This window comes from Pristis pectinata, chromosome 1, assembly GCF_009764475.1.
Source record: "Pristis pectinata isolate sPriPec2 chromosome 1, sPriPec2.1.pri, whole genome shotgun sequence".
Lineage (NCBI taxonomy): Eukaryota > Metazoa > Chordata > Chondrichthyes > Rhinopristiformes > Pristidae > Pristis > Pristis pectinata.
Genome location: NC_067405.1, coordinates 34,874,646 through 34,898,187, shown reverse-complemented (window position 1 = coordinate 34,898,187; position 23,542 = coordinate 34,874,646). Strand labels below are relative to the sequence as shown.

At 39.7% G+C, this 23,542-nt stretch overlaps 1 protein-coding gene across 1 annotated transcript in view; it reads left to right on the top strand.

Annotated features, from left to right (window-relative positions):
- xirp2b (xin actin binding repeat containing 2b) overlaps window positions 1-23,542 on the top strand; it is a 103,728-nt gene that overhangs the window by 59,975 nt on the left and 20,211 nt on the right. The window contains 2 exon segments of the mRNA XM_052027785.1: window positions 13,698-13,834; window positions 17,753-17,881. Of these exon segments, the coding sequence (XP_051883745.1) occupies window positions 13,698-13,834; window positions 17,753-17,881 (266 nt within the window).

Here is a 23,542-nt window from a genome sequence, read left to right as displayed (position 1 = left end):
AATTCAAGCAAGCCAATGATTCAGGGTCAAGAACAAAGGTGTGTTACCAAGCCAACCCTTAGGTGCGCTTTTAATGGGTGGGGCGGAGCCAAACCCTTGATTGACAGTAGTGTAGTTTCCGACCCAATGGGCAATGCTATCATCCGACCATGGGGGTCAGTAGTGTTGTCACTGTCATCTGAACCCTGGCCTTTCATACTACAGATATTTATTCTTGCGCCTCCCCCACCCCCGCCACCACCCCGAAGCCACAGAGATTGGTCAGAAGTGGAAGGTTAACTCATGACCAAATGTGCTTAGTAGAATTGCTGGAGTGATGTGAAATGACCTGGAAATGGCACTTTCATGATTCACTCCAGAAGAATAGTTGATTTTCAGTTGTAACACTAATTGAGCAACACTCTGCATGTAAATTTACCAGGGGATTTTCTTCCATTCTGTGTCTGTATTAGCAGGAAGGATATGTGGTAGGTTCTGTGAATGTCTGTAAATGGCAGGTTTTATATGGTACTGAATGTACATTTATAATAAATTTAACTTTTGTACAGCTGGTACATTTTATTGAAGATTATTTTAAGGGTTTTCACAGAGTGTCAACATTCTCTTTAAGGACATCCTGAATTCAGCATATTTTTCTGGTCAGTCTTGCTAGAAATATTTGATTTTACTACTTCCTTGGAATGCAAGTACAAGCATGGCTTGGATTTAAAGTTCACACACAGAATTTCTCTCAATAACCTATTGGAAATTTCTTCTCCATGAAACTTCAGTAATTGCATTATGAGACCCTGGAGTGGGGAAAAATTAGGTTGTTTCCACCAGCAATTATGCCTTTTTAAAATTTAATAAGTCCTTAAATGAATTTGAAACACTGCATATTTCAAATAAATGCCAGAAACTGACTTCAAGGCTGAAATATAATCTCAAGTTTCAGGTGACTGGTAGAAGCTGTTTGAACTTTAAGGTCATGCAATAGTCATGATCAACCTTTAACCATCCCCAACAAATGCTATTATATATACAACATACAGCTTTTTCAGTTTCTTACTGTTTGAGGTAATATCAGAATTGCTTTACTAATATTTGCATGTCTCAATTTTATACTACAGTCTGGTACATTGTGTGGTGATTAATATTCTGGTCAAATTCCCTTTCCCTTGATGCCTAGACATTTTCTGCCATTTTAGATTTTGCCATATGATCCATCCATGCTTACTTCTGCATTATGTTTGAAACTGAAGTTAATGTCCCATTATCCCAAAGGCTATTTCACTGCTGATGTGTATGTAATGTATATGTTGGCAATGTGTGCAGGAAGGGAATTGAGAGGAAGAGCAGTCTCACAAGTCCGGTTTCTTGTAGAGACATCAACTCAGCAGAGTGCTGCCATTTGTTTCAAACACAGGCAGTTTCTACTGACTGGAACACACTTTAAGAAAATCTTTATCAATTAGATGAACTAAGAATTTAAATCAAACACTCAGTATTGTGAATACATTGTTGATTTTTCCAAGATGGGAACTATAATCTACATAGCGGATAATATAAATTCAGGTAAGAATTATGATATTTATTCATGGGCTCAGTTAGAATCATGACATTTTGTGTCTTTTTTATGTGATCTTGATAGTATGAAGGTGATGACTACAGGGATTTTTAGTTTGCTCTCTCACAGATAAGGATTTAATGGTCATTCAACAATCTGAAATGGGATATGGTTCTAACTGGGAAATTATGTCATCCATTTCAGAATCGCTGCTGTGCAGTTTGTAATGTCAGTCACAGGATGCATGTAATTTTAGTTCTTTTCATCAAATGGAGTCACGAGAGACAAGGATGGCTGTGTTTTATGAAGTATTCCACACCAGTCTATTGTGCTTACTTATACAGGAAAACATTATTACTTGTTAGGACTCTAAACAGTCACGGGATAAGATTTCTACGAAAACTCAAGGTCACAAATAGTGTAATATGAAAAGCAGATGTAACCTAGTCGAAATGGTTTGCTTGACTTTCAATGTTTCAGCTAACAGTGACAAATAGAATTATAAGAGTGGAGAAATTCTGTAAGACAGGCACACAGAGGCAACTGAACTTCCCTGTTCAAGTGTTCCTCCCTGCTCCCCCCCACCCCCAAAATGTTAAATCTGTGCTAGAATTTCATGAAAATGATTCAGCGTGAAATATGCACTATCCATGTTATTCATTCAACTGTGGTTGTGGACAGCCGGAAATCGAGCATCTCACACACCATTTTGAAACGCTATCTCTTGGAGGGTAGGGGGCACTAGCAAAGTGAATAGGCAGATATTACAAGAGATCCAAATAGCGCATCCAATTCCTTCATTTCCATATTGAATACCCTGATGCACTCAGAGGCACAAACTGTGTGGTGGTCATTTCTGTCAACATTACGAAATGCATATGCATCTGCCACAGGTAGGTTGGTGAGGATGAGTTCAGAGTAGGTTTAGCCCTTGCGTTGATTCACTCACTTTTCGCCTCAACCCCAAACTGACAGCCACGTGCTTCACCACTCAGCCAGCTTGGTCAGTGTTGGTGCTACCATGCCACTCATGGTGATGGGCATTGAAATCCACCACCAAGAATGCATTGTGTGCCCTTGCTACTTTCAGTGCATCTTTCAAGTGTTGTTCAACATGGAGAAGCACTTCTTCATCAGCTGAAGGAGTGGTAATTAGGAGGAGGTTTCTTTACCCATGATCTACTTATTATCATGAGGCTTCATGAGATGTAGAGTCAATGTTGAGGACATCAGGGCTACTCCCTTCTGTCTGCCTACTACTACACCATCCCTTTTAATTGGTCTACCCTGTCAGTGGGACAAGATGTACCCAAGAACTGTAATGGAGAACATAGACATAGAACATAGAACATGGAACACTACAGCACAGTACAGGCCCTTCGGCCCACAATGTTGTGCCGATATTTTATCCTACTCTAAGATATATCTAACCCTTCCCTCCCACTTAATACCCTCAAAGAGTACTTAATACACTCAAATATTGTTTTCTATTTCCTGTTTAAAAGAGTGTGTAGCTTTAAGGGAAAAGAGTTGTTGCAAAATATCTGCAACGTTTCAGTATCTATGTGCAAGTCCAGCGTTCATGATTTATTTTCTGGAGAAGTCTGGCACATTGTCTTCAAGATATTATTCCGCATGAATATGTCAGATTGAGGCTTGACTACTTCGTGGAACAGCTCTCCCCATTTAGAAGCCAGGCCCCAGATATTTGAAAGGAAGACTTTGCAAGGTCAACTGGACCCAGGTCAATTTTCCCACATCCACATCCAGATTTGGTGCCAAGGTGAGGTCTATTCCCCCCTTCCCCACAAATACCACCCCCCCCCGCCATGCTTCTTCTCTTCTTCCCTTTCCTAGCCATTTTTTTCTCTCTCTCTTCTTATCTTTTACCCATCCCCCGGTGGATCTGCTCTCTCCTCCTCCCCCAAACCTGCCTGTCACTAACTCTTATACCTACATCTACCTATCACCACCTTGTGCCCACCCCACGTCCCCTCTTTTGTCCACCTATCGCTGCTCTGCTTTTCTCTCCTATATATTGGGCTTCCCTTTTTCTTATCTTCAGTCCTGAAGAAGGGTCTTGACCCGAAACATTGACTGCCTGCTTTCCTCCACGGATGCTGTCTGGTCTGCTGAGTTCCTCCAGAATCATCGTGTTTTTCATCTAGATTCCAGCGTCTGCAGCCCTTTGTTTCGCTGAGCTCTATCCAGACTTAGGGGCTTGCTAAGCTACTTCAGACAGCATTTAAGGGTCAACAACATTGATGGGTCTGGAGATAAACTATCCTGTGGATCATTCATTCTTTCTGTTATGGAATTGTGAAGCATTGTTCACTTTCTGATAATAAGGTATATCAATAATTAAAGCAGGTGCTTAACCTAATAGCTTTAACTTGTTTCATATCCTAGCCTATTTGATTGGTTTAACAGGTGTCAAAGGCATTTAGAGGGCAGCATGAGCCTGTCTTGAAAAATAGATTGCCAGTACAAGCAGTTGACTAGATGTAGCATCTATAGGTCTCAACACCCAAAAATAACTGGATTCATCCTTGCGAGCTGCTAAAATAAAATCAGCTGTCACCATCAAGTCTGAGAGGAGATAGAGGCAGATTTAACTGGAGCTGGTCTCCAGTTAATTGCTTCAATAAGAGGGATTTTTTGTTTTTAGTGGACACAAGTTAGAAACACTGCTGGTACAGGATTAAAGAGGAGCCTCTTCTACATAAGTTGCTGACATACATATCTTACCAATCAAAGCTCTGTTGAATTAAAAAGGTATGTATAAACATCCTGATGTACACTGTTTTCATTAGTGCCTTAGCTTTTCTTTCTCTGTTTAATGTGTGTACCAAGATTTGAGTTTATCAGGACAAAAATGAAGGATTTTAATATCTTTTTAAGAACACTATTGTGTTTATCTTTTTTTTTCAAATTGCATTTTAGATTCTATCTTTGGAAATTGCATTAAATTGAAAACACATGGCCAAAAGTTGGCAACAAATTCTCAGTTATTCTATAACATTTGCACTGTTAATCCTGGTCTTAATAATTTCTACAGCTAGGAAGATGGTAACATCACAGCCTTTGATCCAAAATGGTTCTAATTGCCAAACCGATTTTGACTATGGCAATTTGCTAATTTGCGAAACCATTTTTTTGAAATTAGTAATTTTTAGCTTATTTGAGTTGATTCTTTTTATTTTTGCTGCATTTTATAAGAATTATATTCTTTTCTATTACTGCACACCCTTCCACAATGTTGTACTGTTTGAAAAGTAAAGGAGACCAATAGTATTTAAGCACTCTGTACATGCAATAAATTAGAACACATTGGGTAAGAATTTGGGTTCCATAACACTTTTGTTTAGGGCATTACAAGTGCCCTTAGAGCTGCAAATAATGTGTATATTTGGAAAATAATCAGAGGGTTTTTTTTTGGTGAAAGCATAGGTGAGAAGCAGAGAGAGAAGGCAGATCAGTACACTTGTGGAGAGCTGACCTAACCTTCAGAGATGCCATTTTGGAGCTCTGCACACTAGCTAATGCTTTCTCTTAATCTCACACAGCTGAATACGCAGTCAGCAGCAAGAAAAATTCCCTGCCTTATTCCCAATCAGTGCTTTCCAAATATAGTTTAGTTAATGATTAATTTCTTTTAAGTTTCTTCAAGAGAGTTGTGCTTTCAAATTGGTATGTATCTGCAGGGATGGTGTGCTAATGAAGGATGTTTTTTAATTGATCCAAAGGACGTGGGCTTTGCAGGCTGAGCCAGCATTTCATTGCTCATCCCTAACTGCCTTTGAGAAGGTGGGGGTGAGCTGCTTTCTTGAACCACTGCAGTCCTTGAGGTGTGGATATAACCATAATGCTGTTAGGGAGAGAGTTCCAGGAATTTGATCTAGCAACACTGATATATTTCCAAGTCAGGATGGCGTGTGGCTTAGAGGGCAATTTCCAGGTGATGGTGCTCCCATCCTTTTGCTGCCCTTGTCCTTCAAGCTGGTAGAGGTCATGGGTTTGGAAGGTTCAGTCTAAGGAGTCTTGGTGAGTTCCTGCAGATTGTACAAATTGCTGTTGCCTTGATTTGAGGGCTTATTGATGAACAGTTGCTTGGGCAGAGGTGCATCCAGGAGAACTAAGTACTGCAGTGTTGAAACAATGCTTTTTCCACTTAACTGCCCTGAAGAAGCTCAGATGTACTCGTCATGGGGGATGCCAGGTCTCGTGGTTGCCTGCTACATGTTGCTCAGCCTCACCATTGGGAACAGATAGCCTTCACCATCAGCTTTATGTTGAATAGGAAGGGGAATGGAAACCCAGGGAGACCTGTCCTGCCCAGGCTGCATCAATCTGAGAGTGGTATCATTATGTAACCTCAATATTCCCTCACCAGCAGTCCTACAGCTCGATTCCTGCTTTTTCTGACCATCAGCTTGGCCACATTAAAAAATAAAAGTAGACACAAAATAAACATTTCAGGCTAAATTTTATCTTATAATTTATCTTGAATTTTATCTTAAAATTTAGCCTGAAATGTTTATTTATGTATATCTTATCCTATCTTAAATTAATGAATGAATTATTGCCATATTGCATGCAATAATTGACTAATCCATACTTACCATATTTCTGCATGACGTAGAAAAAGGCCATTGTAGCCCATCAAGTCTGTGCAAGCTCACAGAGTAATCCCATTGCTGTAACCTATTCTCCACATCTTTCAATCATCGCTCCTCCTTCCCCAGATTCTGCCATTCATCTACACACTAGAAGCAATTTACAGTGGCCCATTAAACTATCAACCCGCACGTCTTTGGAAAATGGGAGGGAATAGGAGTACTTTAAAGTCATAGGGAACACCTGCAAACTCCACATAGACAGTACCAGATTGAACTCGAGTCACTGGAGTTGTGAGGAAGCAGCTCTACTAACTGCTTTGCTGTGCCACCTGAATCTTCTTTTGACCTTTTAGTGCCTGCCCTTGTATTTTTCCCTCCCTGATGCTATTCCAGTGGCTGCACTTTGGATAGCGGAAGGCAATTGAGTTTCAGGGGAGGAGAATGCAGATATTCCTGGAAAATGGTCTCAAGCAGTTCTGAGCCTGAAAGGTCCGTCTCTGGACTGTATCGTCTCAGCAGGTAATCACAGTGTGGGCAGACTGGCTAATGGGATGAAATGAGAGCACTGGCAGAATGGCAGGGATGGGAGGTGCGAGGGCGACAACAAGTCTGTCCTCTGTGGAGTCACTGCCTTGCTTGGAGCTGTGAGGCAGAAAACCTAGTTATCCCTCGTGACAGCCTGAAAGCCTATTTGCACGTTGTCATCAACTATGATGGGAACATTTGGAGTCCGGATGGCAGCAAGGCAACCTCTCTTGACAGGAGCCTAATGCAACATGTAGATATTAGGAGGTTTCTGTTGTGCTGCATTGAAAGCTAAGCTATCAGCTGCTGCATTGCGATTGTTAAGCATTGTGTTGATAGAGTTATTCAGCACTTCTTTGCTGGAAAAGATGGGCCCCAAGATCTGCACAAAGCCCTGTGCTGATTGCTTCCTTAAAGCCAGTATCTTGACACTGAACTTGGGCTTTCTCGAATCTTTCCAATGCACTAAACATTTCACTCTATGTACCCATTAATCTTCTTCTTTAACTTGCCTCATCAAATTTCTTATGAGCTGCTTGGTAGCAGACCTCCTGTGCAACCTCACCCTTCAGCAAGCTAATGCCTGTGCTATTCTTGTGTTCTCCTTGGCTGAAGTTCATCGTGCCCAGTGTCTCACCACTTGAATTTCTTGTCCCACTGCCATCCTCTAAATTAAGCGCAGTCTCGATGCCTGAGCACTGGTTGCAAGCGTTAATTCAACTGAGTGTGTTTTCTTCATCAATGCCTTGTTATTGCTGCACTACTTGGACAGATCGCATTTAGACTCAAGAGTCATAGCGAGATACAGCACAGATTCAGGCTCTTCAGTCGGCCAAGTCTGTCCATCAACCATCCATTTACACTAAGCAAATTTTTTATTCTGCTCACATTCTTATAAACTCCCTGCGGATTCTACCATTTACCTACACACTAGGGGAATTGTACAGTGACCAATTAACCTGCCAAGGAACATGTCTTTGGGATGTAAGAGGAAGTTGGGACACCAGAGGAAACCCATGCGGTCGTGGGAGAATGTGCAAGCTCCACGCAGACAGCACCCAAGGTCAGGATTGAACCCAGGTCTCTGGTAATGCAAGGCAGCATCTCTACTAGCTGTGCCATTGTGCCACCTACTTAACTGTCTGAAAGGCGAAAGAGTCTAGGACGATTTTGGTGTCCGGGGTATTGGAAAAAGTAAGAGGTGGTTGGTAACACTGTCTGCAGCTTGTAAATCAGTAGAGAGTGTGGACTATGGAGGAAGTGACTCACAAGAAGGAACACTATGTGTCAGGTTATAGATATTACTGATAGTTTTAGCCTCACCACTGTCATATCCTCAGCAATGACTGTCCTATTAATGGTCAGAACCTTCTCTGCCTTAAGGGTTGGTACCCACTTGCATTGTCTTTAGCCCTCTGGCTAGTTTCTGCTGTTTTTACTTGTGTGCCAGTAGTTCTGCAACATTCAGTGAGCATCATGCTATATTTAGGTGTGGCTACTTTGACTGAATAGTTAGCCTGTAAAAGAGTGAGTTCAGCAGTGTCTGAGGATGAACTGAAACATATGAAGGCTAGTTATGTGTCCTCGTTAATGGAGACTGGCGGAAGGTGAGTGGACACCAGCAGAGTTTCATTTGAAGATCCATTCATTGCCTTTGATCACTCATCTGAGGTCCCCAGACTTGTTCCAGCACTCCACTCAGATGCCTGGGGATTGCCTCTTGGCATCAATCTCCGTGTGCTCTCTCCCCTGATAGTCTGGTGGGCCCCCTGGCCCTGAGGATACAGGACATCCTTCCTACTTTTGTACCTTCCAATTAATCCTCCAGTGCAGCATCTGATACCTTTGGAGACCAAGCTCTCCTGTATTCTACCGTTCTTCCTAGATCCATTTCCAGCAGGGTAGCCCACAACTACAATGCACTGCAACTTTAAGTGACACTGCCTATTTTAACTGAAGCTAGCCTCTTGTGAGATTGGCTGGACCTAACAGCAGTGGGTGGAATCAGCTGCACGGTTAGCTCTGTCTGAATACTGGAATAGTTGAAATAGCAGGCACTTATCAAGAGGAATGGGATAATTGCACATCCTGATAACTCTGTTCTTAGGACGATTGAATTTACATTTTTATTAATTCCTCCAGATGAGCAAGAACACCAATAAGATTTATATAACATTTTTAACATGGTAAAATGGAACTGTGAACTTCATAGTGCAATCAGATAAAAGTTGGCATCACCTTAGTAAAGGATAATTTACTCCCTTACTCCCCCAGATGGAACTTGCGACTGTAGGCTCAAAGCAGTACCTTAGTGCCCTGCAATATGCTGGTGCACCAAGTGAATAGTTCTCTTGCAGTCTTTAAGCTAACAGGTATTGTTTCTTTTCTCACTGACATTAATTAGTCATTCTATTGAAGTATGTAATCTACAAGAAGCTTTGATATAGCTTAGATTCTTGTTCCTGTGCGCAGCATCAAGCATTCAGTCAGGAAGAAAGAAGTGACAGAACGATAACAAGTTTAGCACTCAAGTGTTGAATTATTTGTGAAGATGTAATTCTATAATACCAGACCACGTGAGACTTCAAGAAAAAAATGTCATCCACTCCTATACACATCATAGTTTCTGGCTCTGATCAGTAACTTTCTTGCTGTTTCAATGTACAAAGATAATGAATACTTGATAAACATGTTGAACTTGGATTAATCTGAACATCATTTCCTTGAGTGTATGTTTGTAATCAATTAACTTTGATATCAAAATCACAATAACATTATTAAAAAACATCTAAGAGAATATATGACTTTTTTTAAAATGTCTCGTACAAATGCAGTGACATGATTGGGTATCATCGAACTGGTAATTCATCCAGGATGGAGTGGCCATGCCAGTCAACCATTGAAAGGTCTGCCACAAAGTGAAGCTGCTGTTAAGCATCAATGTCCTGCATCTTTCAGTTTATGTGGGGCTTAGAAAGCTGCTAAATAATGTGAATAGAATGGCAAAACTCACTTTTTTAAAAAGTGATTTTTAAAGGGCTTGATGATTATGCTATAAAACGTTATTTTTGTGCTGGGAACTGTGTTCAATTTCCCGTGTCACATAAGCCCTGAACTCTACTGCCAATTTGTTATTACTTGTAATTTTTTTATTGAAATATATGACAAATATGTATTCTTGATAATTAGAGAAAAACAACTTTTTCTCAAAAACTTACATTTCTCCCAATAAATTAAAAAAACTCATGAGTATTTTTGTTTTTTTAACTGTCTGATCATTTGCTCAAATACGTGACCTTTACTTTTTAAAACAGTGACAAAACTGATAGCTTATTTTAAGAGATTGCTGCATACATATCAGATGTAATAGTATTAACATGATAGGTTTGCAGTTGCATGCTGGTCATGACTTCAGAGAAACTCGAAAGGATGGTTAAAAGTTTTAAAATGGAACACACAGTGTTCCATGGTAGTCATGCCAGTGCACACACTTCCACTGTGTATTTGAAATACCTGTAATTTATGAATTATTTTAAGCAACAAGGGAAAAAAAGCTAGATTTTATTTGCTAAAAATTATGTAGTTTTGCAATTGTGATGGAGTGAATCATAAAATTATCTTTATTAAATAGTGTCTTTGTCAGCACTTTTTTTAATGATCTCTGCACAAATCTTTACAGGCACAATGTTAGAATCATGTAGTTTACAATACTGTTAGAAACATATACTTTACAAAACTTCTTTTCAATTTTTCTACTTGTGTGATCATTTTATTCTGATCTAAGGTAGTAACCTATTTTAAAATAACAGAAGCAACACATAAATATTAGCTTTCAACTAAAAATTCCTTTGTGTAACTTTTATGAATTATCGACTAGCTCTTAATATTCTTTATTGCTTGGCTCATGTGGTTATGACAGAGAAGTGGGTCGCTGAACAAGTTTGCAGTTGTCTCCCCAAAGTTTTGGGGGTGTGGTGGGTGGAGGGGAACACTTATGGTTAATTTACAACTGTACGTTGTCAGTCAAAATATGAGTTTCCAAGCTATTGACATTGATGAATTGTCTCAGGTATTGAGCAGGGTTGCACCTTCAGAACATTGCATAGATTAACAAAACTATTGTTTTATTCATTAATTAGAAAAGTAAAAAAAATTCGTTTGATGCAGACAAGAAATTGTAAACTAAAAATTTTATAAATGTGGGTGCTGCCATCTATGGTGGATTTTACATTGCTCTACTCAGTTAATTTTTTTTGAAATAGAGTGGCTGAAGTGGAACCAATAACATAAGTTGATATCAACTTGTATTGTACAGTAGGAATTCTAGGAACATGTTGGTGTGATTCATCAATTGACCTACATTCACTTAGCTGCATATAAATACTGTTTTTGATTAATCGTAGTTTAAAGGTAGAAAATTTGTTGGGGAACACATCTGTAGGATATTCCATGGCTTTCTGTGTGCATCTGTGCCTACTTGAAGATATACATACTAAACTGCCTCTATTGGTACTTCCACATCCTCAGAAGCTTCCAAGTTTTCCATTGACAGCAAACTATTAGAATTGAGGGTACAGAATTGAAATATTAAGTTTCACTCTATGATTTACAGTACATGATGCAGGTCATAGGTAGAATGTCATGTTTTTTTTCTCTTAAGGACAACCTCCCCATCATTTAAAACATGGTCTTTCATCCTATCTGGATGTATCGTGGCTTGGTACAGCAACTGCTCTGCCCAGGACTGCAAGAAACTGCAGAGAATTGTGGACACAGCCCAGCGCATCACGGACACCAGCCTCCCCTCCTTGGACTCTGTCTTTACCTCTCGTTGTCTTGGTGAAGCAGCCAGCATAATCAAAGACCCCACCCACCCGGACATCCTCTCTTCTCTCCTCTTCCATCGGGCAGAAGATACAGGAGCCTGAGGGCATGTACTACCAGACTTAAGGACAGTTTCTACCCCACTGTGATAAGACTATTGAACAGTTCCCTTATACAATGAGATGGACTAAGACCTCACGATCTACCTTGTGAGCTTGCACCATATTGCACTGCACTTTCTCTGTAGCTGTGACACTTTACTCTGTATTGTTATTGTTTTTACCTGTACTACATCAATGCGCTCTGTACTAACTCAATGTAACTGCACTGTGTAATGAATTGACCTGTACGATCGGTATGCAAGACAAGTTTTTCACTGTACCTCGAATAATAAACCAATACCAATACTTTGTACTCTCATTCAATCATACGCATCTACTTGAATACAACATTAACAGCTGCAGTATAATGTAATCTTAAAAAAATGTTTAGTTTCTCGAAAAAGAATGAAACATTTTTGACTTGAAGGAAAATTTCTAATTTCAATGCCTGCCTACATATCTGAGACGTGGGTATGCACAGGATTCAAAGACTGCAGAAAGTTATTGAAGAGGCACAAATGTGAAATATGCAACACTTTGCACCAAGCAACTTTTGAGCCATCCTCGATAGAGGTGATACTTTATTTTTAGCCGCATTCCTTCAAATACAAGCTTTTTCGCTATCTGGTCTGAAGCCATGGAAATTTCTCATGTGTAATACTACATTGCCTGGCTGATTCTGCCCACCTCTGACACAACCATTGTCAAAGACCGGATGAGCCAGATGTGGTATCGGATGGAGAAGTGGCAGCCTTTTCTATTTGTTTGCATTAACCCCAACATTGGGTCAATTTTCCAAGAGCCTTCAACCAGATGTCTTCCCACTTGCAAAGCTGAGACTATGATATCAATACCATTGGATGTTTACAAACATACATTCCTGGAATACAGGCCAGGAAAATATGATACAAGAGAAGAAATTTTTCATTTGTGCCTCTAATCAAATCAGTGCCTAGAGGGAGGAATTTTTGAGTGTTTCAAATCATTCTTTGGGCTTGCAGTGTTCATTCAAATCTGAGAATGCTATGGTCAACAACATGTACTATAATAGATGGCCTGCCAGTAGAAAACCTGTGAAACTCATAGTCGAACTATTGCTCTAAAATGAGTTGAAACTTTAAGGGCTTAAGGCAAGATTTCCAATATCAATGCCTGTCTGCATTTCTGAGACATGGGCATGCACAAAGTTAAAACAAAACTTGCAGCAAGGTTGCAGAATGATATTGGAGATGAACAGATGTGGACCAAGCAACCTTTGGGCACTCCACGGTGTAGCCAATTCTCTTGTTACATTCCAACAAGTATCTTCTTCTCTAATATTGAAATAGACTTTATTGTAGTACCTGCAAAGCTACAAGTTTCTGTAATTTGTTTTAAGTAAATGTGTAATCTAACAATTAGATGGTGGGAGGAATTTCAGAATAATTACAGGAAAATAGATGAAAAATAAAAGCTAATCCCTGGATAATATAAAAACTTGGTCAGCTTTTGTGAGCTAATATAGTTTTCCTTTTTTCTCCTAAAACTTACTCTGTGTGGAGGTTTAAATTCAACGAAAGATACAAAAGCTTTGAAAATCAAATCTTTTGGAATGTATAAAATAATACATTGGAATGTATAAAATAATTCCATACCTACAGTTTGTTCAAATTACTTCCACATTATGCTTTTTTATCCATCCTACAAATTAAGCACATTGCATTAACCAAGTTATTTTTCATTGTTACTTGGTTGCTTGGAAGATTCCACTGCCTGCAAATCCATGATATCCTCGTCTTCTGTGCTTGGTTTGCATACAGATAATTGTGATGCATCTTGCAAAATATTTCCCTACATAAACATTGCTAACTATTAGGAGGTTAACCACACAGACAACTTCAAAGGATGTCTTATAAAGCAAAAGAGGTCTCCTACATCTTCATTTGCTTTTATCTCCCCATACGATGAGGGGTTGGGAGGTTGTGTTAAAGGGTATTGAGTGCTGGTGTTGTGACCCGTGCCAACACATCCAGTATTTTGCTTTAGTAACTTAATGAGCATCATTATACAAGTCTTGAAATGCATTTGTGTTCACATTTCCAGCTGCTGTCACATCTGATGAGCCTAGCCAGGCTGACAGTGTGCCTCTCGATATCCAGGAGACTGTTTCACTTAAGGAGAGATTGGCAATGTATCAAGCAGCTGTTTCCAAGAAGGACAGCAGCTGCCCTTCAGTTGCCGTAAGTATCGTTCTTGCTGGTTGTTCTGTGTATTTACAAAGCTGATCAGTATTTAATGTCCTTAGCATGTTTTTGTCTTGTTCAAAGACAGATGTATGTGCTATTTAATAACAGTCAAGCTTGACCAGAAGTATGGATGACCTGAATCTTGTTGTTGCAGATGAGGGGCAGCTGCAGGTTTTTCTTTTCTTACTGGGTCGAAGAAGATTGAGTGCCTTGTTTGAAACCTAGTACCAAAGGAAATGCATGCGTGTTCTTGGTCTTATTTTAGTTTAATGGAATCTTTTTTTACGTTATACTTCTCATATGAAATGGAAGGAGGTCACTCAGCCCATAGATTCTATGTAGGCTCTCAAAGCAATCCCATCAATCTCACTCCCCTATTTTGTTTCTCTTTGATCTGTTCTTTCTTATATGTCCACCAGTTATTCCTTGTATCTTCTACCACCCACCTACCTAACTTGGGGTAATTTTAAGCAGCCAACTAGCCTACCAGACATTGTTGGGAAGTGAGAGGAAACTGGAGCACTCAAGGGAAATCTACACAGATGTAGGGAGAACAGGGATACTGCGGACAGAGGCGAATGGAGGTCAAGGTTGGACTTTGGTTGCTGGAGCTGTGGGACAGTAGCATCAACTCCTTTATCTTTATCAGATTGATACATGGCAAAAAATGTAAATACTTCAGTTTGTCTCATACACCATATATAAAATATTTTAAATTTAAATAGATATATGTATTTCCATTGTTTTGACAGAATATTTTAAAAGAGAAAAGTATTATTCACCCAAACTGCTGCTTCTTTCCTTAGGCTTTTGCTAAGATCAGACCACAGATTATTATTATTTCCAATATGAGTTGGAAATAGTCCTCTAAGGCATTTCACAGGTGATGAATTATAGGTACTTTCTCTCTGGGTGGAAGGTTATTGTACCCATAACAGGTTCATCTAAATCTTTTAATCAGTAATAGAGTTCTGCCAAAAACAGTTGTAGAGAATATGACTCATACAATAACGGAATTAAACGTGATGCCATTTTCCTCTCACTGGGAGTTTGAATATTTGTAGTGGCAGATATTGCACAATTTTTTTTTGTAATATTAAGTCTAGTTGATAAATTCTGGGGTTAATGCTTCAAAACACTACACATTCACACAAGCTTCGCATGAACAATTGGGGTGAAACTAGTAGTGGGTGGGCAAGTGAAATAAGTGATAGTGAATCAGTAGCCATTTTGTAATCCAGGTCAATAACTGGTTGAAAGATGGAAAGATAAGATTTCTTTATTAGTCACATATACAATGAAACACACAGTGAAATGCATTGCGTAGAGTGTTCTGGGGGGCAGCCCACAAGTGTCGCCACGCTTCCAGCGCCAACATAGCATGCCCACAACTTCCTAACCCGTACGTCTTTGGAATGTGGGAGGAAACCAGAGCACCCGGAGGAAACCCACGCAGACACGGGGAGAACGTACAAACTCCTTACAGACAGTGGCCGGAATCAAACTTGGGTCCCTGGCACTGTAATGGCGTTATGCTAATCGCTACACTACCATGAATTCTTAAATGTTCTGATTGAGAGCTAAGACACACATTTCTCTGTGCCCAGGGCTGTGAAGGAGGTAGAGTCGGAGACAATGTCTGCCATCCTCCAAAATTCCACAGATTCTAGAATGGTTCCAGCAAGCGGCTCGGTAGCAAGTATAACCCCACTTTTTAAGAAAAGGAGAGAAAGAGAGAGCAACGGGGAGCTGTAAACTTGTTAGCCTGAATCAGTAGAAGGGGTAATGCTGGAATCTTTTATTTTAAAAGTGGTCACAAGGCCCTTTAAAAATAATGGGGCTGAGTCAGTGCCTATTTTTCTAAAAAAAAATCATGTTTGACAAAGTTATTGAATTTTTTGAGTTTATCTAGCAAAGTAGATAAGGGTGAACCAGTAATGTGATGTAATTAGACCTTTCAAAAGACCTTTGATAAGGAAACACAGAAGAGATTATTAAACAAAATAAGAGTGTGTGGCATTAGGGGTGATATACAAGTATGGATTGAGGATTGGTTAGCAGACAGAAAACTGAGAGTAGGAGTAAATGGATTTTTTCAGAATGAGAGGCTGCAGGGATCTGTGGTGGGGCCTCAGCTGTTTACAATCTATATCAACGATTTGGATATGAGGGTCAAATATAATATATCCAAGTTTGTTGATGATACAAAGTTAAATGACAGTTTGGGCTATGAGAAGATATTCATAGGGACTAAAGCAGGCTAAGTGAATGTGCAAGGAGATGACAGATGGAATATGATGTGTAAAAATATGAGGTTGTTTATTTTTGCAGAAAAAAAATAGAAAGGTAGAGTATTTTTAAAATCGTGTGATAGTGAAAGGTGTTGTGCTCAGTGGGTCCTGGGTGTCCTTGTGTGCAAATCATTAAAAGTTAACATACAGGTTCAAGAAGCAACTAGGAAGACAAATGGTATGTTGGCCTTTAGCAAGAGGATGTGAATGTAATAGTGGAGATATCAAGCTCCAGTTATACAGAGCTCCAGTCAGGCAGCATTGTAAATACTATGTCTGCTCTCTACATTTAAGGAAGGATATGCTTGCGATAGAGAGAGCATAGCAAAGGTTCATCATTCATTGTAAGAGGAGAGATTAAAACCAATCTTGCCTTTTATTCTTTTGTCTTTAAAGGAATGAGAGGGGTACTCACTGAGACATAATCTTAAGGAGTTTGACAGTGTAGATGTGCATTTGATGTTTCTACTGGTTAGGATGTCTAAAACCAAGGTTCACAGTCCTAGAGAGCAAAGAATCTTTTCTAATTCTCTATCTAAGAGACCTGTGGATGTTCAGGCACTAGATATATTCAAGGTAGAGGTCATTAAATTGCTAGGTCTCTGTATATGGAAGCAACATATCTCTGCTCTCACATGCATATACTCTTGCTACAGGCCAACATACCATCTGCCTTCCTAGTTACTGAGGGAACGAAAGAATATGAAGTTAGCATAGGGAAGTGGCACTGAGGTACAAGATCAGCCATGATCTCATTGAATGAGGGGGTAGACACAAGGGGCCAAATGGACTTATCCTGCTTCTATTTTGTCCCTGTGTCTCTCTAGTCATGCCAATCCAGTGGATCTTATTGTGGAGAAGACACAAGGGGCAGAATGGGCTACTCCTGCTTCTATTTCTTATCTTCTGGCCACAACTTTTTATCATGACAGAGGCTGGAAGGGTGATGTGGGTTTGGAACTTACTGTGTGAAACAGTGGTAGAGGCAGAAATCCTCACACTAAAAATACCTGAATGTTTGTATGTGAAGCACTGTGAACTGCAGGGCAATGGGAAGGTGGGATTTGGTTGGATAGCTCTTTTATGACTGATTCTATGAGAAAGTTATACAGTATATCTTGACGAAGCAAAGTTAGAAGGCACATGAGGTGGGATGAAATAACACAGGCATGAATGAATTAACTGACACATGAATATGCAGGGAATTGATCACATACAGACAGAAGAGATTTTGTTTAATTCAGCATCGTGTTCGGCACAGACATCACGGGCCGAAGGGCCTGTTCCTGTGCTGTAATGTTCCATGTTCTATAAAATTATGGCAGAAGGATTTCAATGTGGAAAAATATTACGTGCTTCAATGGAAAATAAGCTACTGATTTAAGTTGCAGTGTCAATGTTACCTTCATTGTGTCTGCATTTTACTCTCCCATTGTTTCCACCAAAAAAAAATCTCAAGAAGCTTCCAATTATCCTTAGACTTGTGCTGCAGACTGGTGGTGTTCACCCAAGGTGTCATTTCGGTAGATAACCCTTCACAAAAAGCTGAGAGTTGTGAATGTATTTTAATTTACAAAGGGACTTACAGCAGCGTAACGTTTCTTTGCCACCATTCTGTCAGGGTCCAGAAGAGGAAGCGCGAGCTCTGCCTGGCGGTCTAGCAAGCGTGAAGAAACAATTTGAATCACAAGGGATTGCCTCTTCACACAGTGCTGCTGCTCACTACCACTACCAGCAGCGATCTGTGCAGGTAATTGGCTGCAGATGTGAATCAGAGTACAATTAATGCCAGCTGTATATTTCAGCTGACACCAGATAAAATTTCTCTTGGGTTAGATTTTAAAATTTTCAAAGCAATTTTAGATTTTTCACAAAATACTGAAGACAATGATCTTTAGATCAGATTTTGGTTGTTTTCTCCCTTTCTTTATTTCACTGGTAGCACATTGTGAAGTCCTGCATCAGACATTTTAGAGCATAACCAAGGCTTGCACTTCAGTAAAGTACTGAAGGAGTGCTCCTTGTTAGAGCCAGATTCCATCCTTCAGGTGGGACATCAAGACTGAAATATCATATACTGACCAGGTGAATGTAAATGGTCCCATCACACTATTTCAGTTTTCCCAGTGTCCTATACAACATTTATCCATCAACAAGTGAGTAAAACACACTTTCTGCCATTTATTAAATAATTGTGCACACATTGGTTAGTAATTTTCTGCATTACAGTATGTGATTATACCTTTAATGTATTGCATTGGCTGTAAAGCTTTTGACTGTCTGAGTTTTTTTTATATAAGTAGTAATCTTCCCCCCCCCACCCCCCCCCCCCCGAGTCAACCTCGTTTGAATTATCTTTTTTCCCTTTTCTGGAAAATACAACAAACTTGTTAGTATTAATGGAAATGTGCAGTCATTTTGCTTTTGTGGTTGTATGTGTATTTTAAAAAAAGCATTGTCACAACATTCCAGGGATAAGAGGCAATAAGGTGACATTATCAGCATAGTATAGTTCACACTGTCACAGCCAGATCCAACTATAGATAATTGATTTACCACCTTATTGGTTGATTCCTGCTGAGCTTTCCACCCCTTGAAAAAAAAGCACTGAAAAAGGTCTAATGAATTAGGAGAATTGGGAAATGGATTAAAGAAAATGAAAATTTAGACTTAATATTTGCAAAATGAACAGGAGAGAAAAAACATAGGAGAATTGAACAGAGCTGGTGTCAAATGTAAAAGTGGCCCCTTCCCAAATTAATATTGGATATTTGATAACAAGAAGTATCACCAGATGTTAACCTCCCTGATATTCCTCTTGGCCAAAGATTTTCCTCACTCATGTGTCCAATTCCTTCATCCTCTTCCTTTCTCGCCCTTTCCCATTTCTATCTGCCCATCTCCCACACACCTATCCACTTGGGTTTCTTCTCCCCTGGTCCAGTTTTGGTCTCCAGGGTTAAGGAAGGATATCCTGGCTATAGAGGGCGTGCAGCGTAGGTTTACGAGGTTAATTCCGGGGCTGTCGGGACTGTCTTATGCTGAGAGGTTGGAGAGACTGGGATTGTACACGCTGGAATTGAGAAGATTGAGAGGGGATCTGATTGAAACATACAGGATTATTAAGGGATTGGACAGGATAGAGACAGGAAATATGTTCCAGATGTTGGGGAAGTCCAGTACCAGGGGGCATGATTTAAGAATAAGGGCTAGGCCATTTAGGACAGAGGTGAGGAAAAACTTCTTCTCCCAGAGGGTTGTGAGTTTGTGGAATGCACTGCCTCAGAGGGCAGCGGAGGCCAATTGTCTGGGCACTTCCAAGAAGGAGCTAGATAGGTTTCTTATAGATAGGGGAATCAAGGGATATGGGGACAAGGCAGGAACAGGATATTGATTGTTGAGGATCAGCCATGATCTCAAAATGGCGGTGCAGACTCGAGGGGCCGAATGGTCTACTTCTGCTCCTATTGTCTATTGCCCTCCCCTATGCCTTTCCCCATCTGGTTCCACCTGCTCATCATCCTGCCCTTATCTGGTTCCACATCACTTTCCAGCCTTGTCCCTATTTTCCTCCAGCTTTCCCCCCACCTGTCCCTATCTACCCATTGTTATTATCTTTTCTTCTTTATCTGTTTCCACCTATCACCTACCAGCCTTCGTCTCGCAACTTCCCCTCCCCCATCTGGTTCCAACTGCCCATCATCCCCCAGCTCACCTGCTTTCATCTATCACTTACCAGCCCATATCTCATCCCTCCCTCTCACCTCTTTATACCGGCTATCTTGCCTCTGCACTCTCAGTCCTGACGCAGGGTCATGACCCAAAATGTCGGCTTATCCCCTTTGCCTCCACAGATGCTGCTCCACCCTCTGAGTTCCTCTAGCAGTTTGTTTTCTTTGATCATCCTCGCCACACTGATTCTTCAAGTTCTCTAACAATCTTGACACAAAGAATCCTCATGATTTTGACTCTCCATGTGCAGAATCATGGTAGATCCAATGTGTAATTTCAACAAAATTGCTTGAACTATTCGTATAAATATTGAAATGTATAGATAAAAATATCTAGGCAGGGAGAAAATATAATAAACTAAAGAACAAAAATTCTTTATTGAGCATCAAAGACCCACTTGAGGAAAGCATTATAAAAGAATTATAAAATAATTATATGGAACACAGTCACAATGGTTTCATTGGGAATTTGCCACTGGCACTCTCCATTTGGAGTTGGAATTAACTGAAGGAGCATGAAAAGAGTATTAAGCCTAGGACTAGACTGACCAAATCGAACTGTCTGCTGAAAGGAAATGAGGCACAGCACAAGCGATCACCACACGTTTCCTTTCCGCTCCCCCACGGATCTTAATTCTGATTGTATACTTCCACTAACAATAGCCTTCTTTTGTTACTTGTTTCAATGTGATTTCTGAAAACTATGCTCCACCAATTCTCTGGTAGTTATTATACAGCTGCTAACTTCATTTTCTTTCCACTTACCTTAAAGAATTTAAGTGAAGACCTTCCTAATTCTTTTTTTGTTCTTATGGACAATTCTCTGAAATGTGCTGGTATAACTTGAGATAAGCAGATGTTAGAAACCTTACAATGTAATTCAAATCCGGAAAGGAAAAGTTCCACATGTGATCATATAAAAGTAGTTGATTAATGTATTATTATCTTTTGTTAAAAACAAACTGACATTTACTGGAAAATGTTTATACAATGCTGTGATCCTGGTTTTGGAAAGACCAGACCCACTGATCAGAGAGATACTAACATCAAGTTGGCTTAAATTCAGAAATTAATTCAAAGAATATTTTGCATTTATGTAGAATATACTTAAATTTATTGAGACCATCTATACATTATACTTGAGAAATTGTACAATTGAAATTTTCTTTCTAATTCTTAATTTTATGTCTTTGAGTAGTCTGAAGTGTTTAACTGGGCCTGGTTTCTATTAATGCATTTAATGTACTTATCTGACTCCTTGAGTTTTAAAATGGTTTCAGCAAGGATAATAAGTATGTGAAGCAGCTCAGGTAAAGATTATGGTCCAACTTTCAGTTTTGTTCTCTGCAGTGAAAATTTCCAGCCAATTGTTTCACAGTGAAATGACTGTTTAATAACCGTTTAATAATGCAGAGGTACATGGTCATTATTAAGTTGGGTGAAATCTAGGACAGAGTTTGCACATTGATAGGCTTGGAAAAGTGATCACTCTAGTGATGTTGAATCTGTAACAGTCCTCATTTGGGAAAAAAAACACCAGTTGCTGTACAAAGGCACAAAGACTACCTGTAGCAAGTAAATTAATTCCGGTAAAATGAAGTCCTTGTACTCATGAGACGAAAAGCACTTTACAGTGTGCAGAGTGGCTACTAGGATTAATGGCATGAAGCTAAAGACAAAGTATGTTGCTACTAATTATTGAGTCCCAGCAATAAGAAAACAAACCCTGTATCTATCTCTTGAGTCATGATGGAGCACAGTGCAAAAATGCCAAGGATTTATGAATTAACCAAATAATACCCAAATACACTTAGAAGCATAAAGGAAAGCTCAGTGGGAAACAAAGACTCTAACCATTCTGCTCCAAGAAGAGCTCAGCTACTAGCCTCCCACATTGCCAAAGTTTTGCTTCAGACAGTTTCCTCTTTCCTTTATGCTGTCTGTGATCTTTCTTTGTTGTTGTTCTTACCATGCTGGCTGTTTGTTCAGTTATCATCCCCTCAGCTGGACTTTCATACCTGCATTGTCTCACAAGATGTTTTCAATTCATCATTACTTCTTTTCCCCAATATTTAATTGGCCCCCTTATTTCCAAATAGTTAGTCTTCTTGCCATTCCTTATACTTACAATGTTTTTTCTTATCATATCCGACCTATTCTATTCATTTGCTTTAGCTTCTCTGCTTGTGTATGCTGCTTACTGCTTTAAATGTTGTAGAAGCAATCACTAGAGACGTGAAGGCTGTGTTGAAAAACGTGAGGGAAGAAAGACACAAGGATGGGCCTAAGTAACTGAGTAAGATGGACTATATTAATACTATGGAAAGATCTGAGGGTAATAAAGAAGAGCAACATTACATTATCAATGAAATTTCAATCATGACTTGTAGTTTGGATGCTCTCTGTGCTGTGATGTGGATGAACATTGGATTAGATCCCTTTCTCCTGAACCTTCACCAAAATGAGGTCCATGTACTGAAGCCACCCTAGCTTTGCTCCCACATGCAACTTCACTATATGCCCATCCCTTGCTACACCCTACCCTAGAATCCAGAATGTGGTTTTGCCATGATAAGTTCTACTCATGGCCCTTTCCCCTGTTGAACTAAGCATGTTGGTTACAAACATACCTTTTAAAAGTTGCTCTTTTCAATGCAGTCTCTTTGTTATGCTTTGTCTTGCTGTGAGAGTTTTATTTTCTAGCCAGAAATAATCGTTGTGCTCTGTGCGTGACTCAGACAGATTACCTTTGCTAAAAACAGCCAGAATGCAAGGTAGTGGGTTTTGGACACTGATCTGTAAGATTACAATTTCATCTTGCTCTAGTTTAGAGTGTACTGAATGAAGAATATGTTCTTATTAGGTCAAGAACTGAGAGCCACTGTTTTGGATGTGGAGTCAGAAGTAAAAGAGATTAACTTGGGCAAAATGATTTTACTTGGAGAAAACATTGTGGGAGTCTGAGGAAGAATGTGTCTGATTTGGATTCTTGTTTGAATCAAACTAACATTAGTAGACAAATGCCCATATCTGTGCAGCAAATTTTGTTCTCAAGTCCAAAATGTGATAGTGACATTTAAGAAAGATTCTATTTAAAGTTTTATTTTGATGCCTTACATTGATCTTTTAAATACATTTTAAAAAATATATGTTAAATTCCTTTAGATTCATGCCAGAAATCAATTGTGATTTCTGCCCATTTGTTCCCTTGACCCAACAGGCCAGAATGGTTGCAAAAAATAAACTGCTGGAAGAAGTCAGTGGGTCAAGCAGCATCTGTGGAGGCAAAGGGATGGTCAAGACCTTGTATCTGGACTGAGTTCTTCCAGTAGTTTTTTTTCTCCAGTTTCAGCCTCTGCAATCTCTTGTGTCTCGAGGCTAGAATGGTTTTCATTGGTGTTCCAGTCCAATGCATACTAGGTGATTAAAACCTTTTTCATGTTTTCTATTTCAATTCATAGCAAATTTACAATCCATGCTATGCCTAAAGGAAAAAAAACATAAGTGGAGGCCGCACAGTTCCTGCACTGGAAGGGAATTGTCTAAAGCAATCCCCAAGCTGATCTTTCATGCCACCTAGTGGTAAAATCCATCATGGCTAACTGGTTGATTGCCCAGATGAGCAATGAAACTTGAGTGGGGGGTGTGCGGAGGAGGGTGTTGGGGGGGTGGGGGGGAAC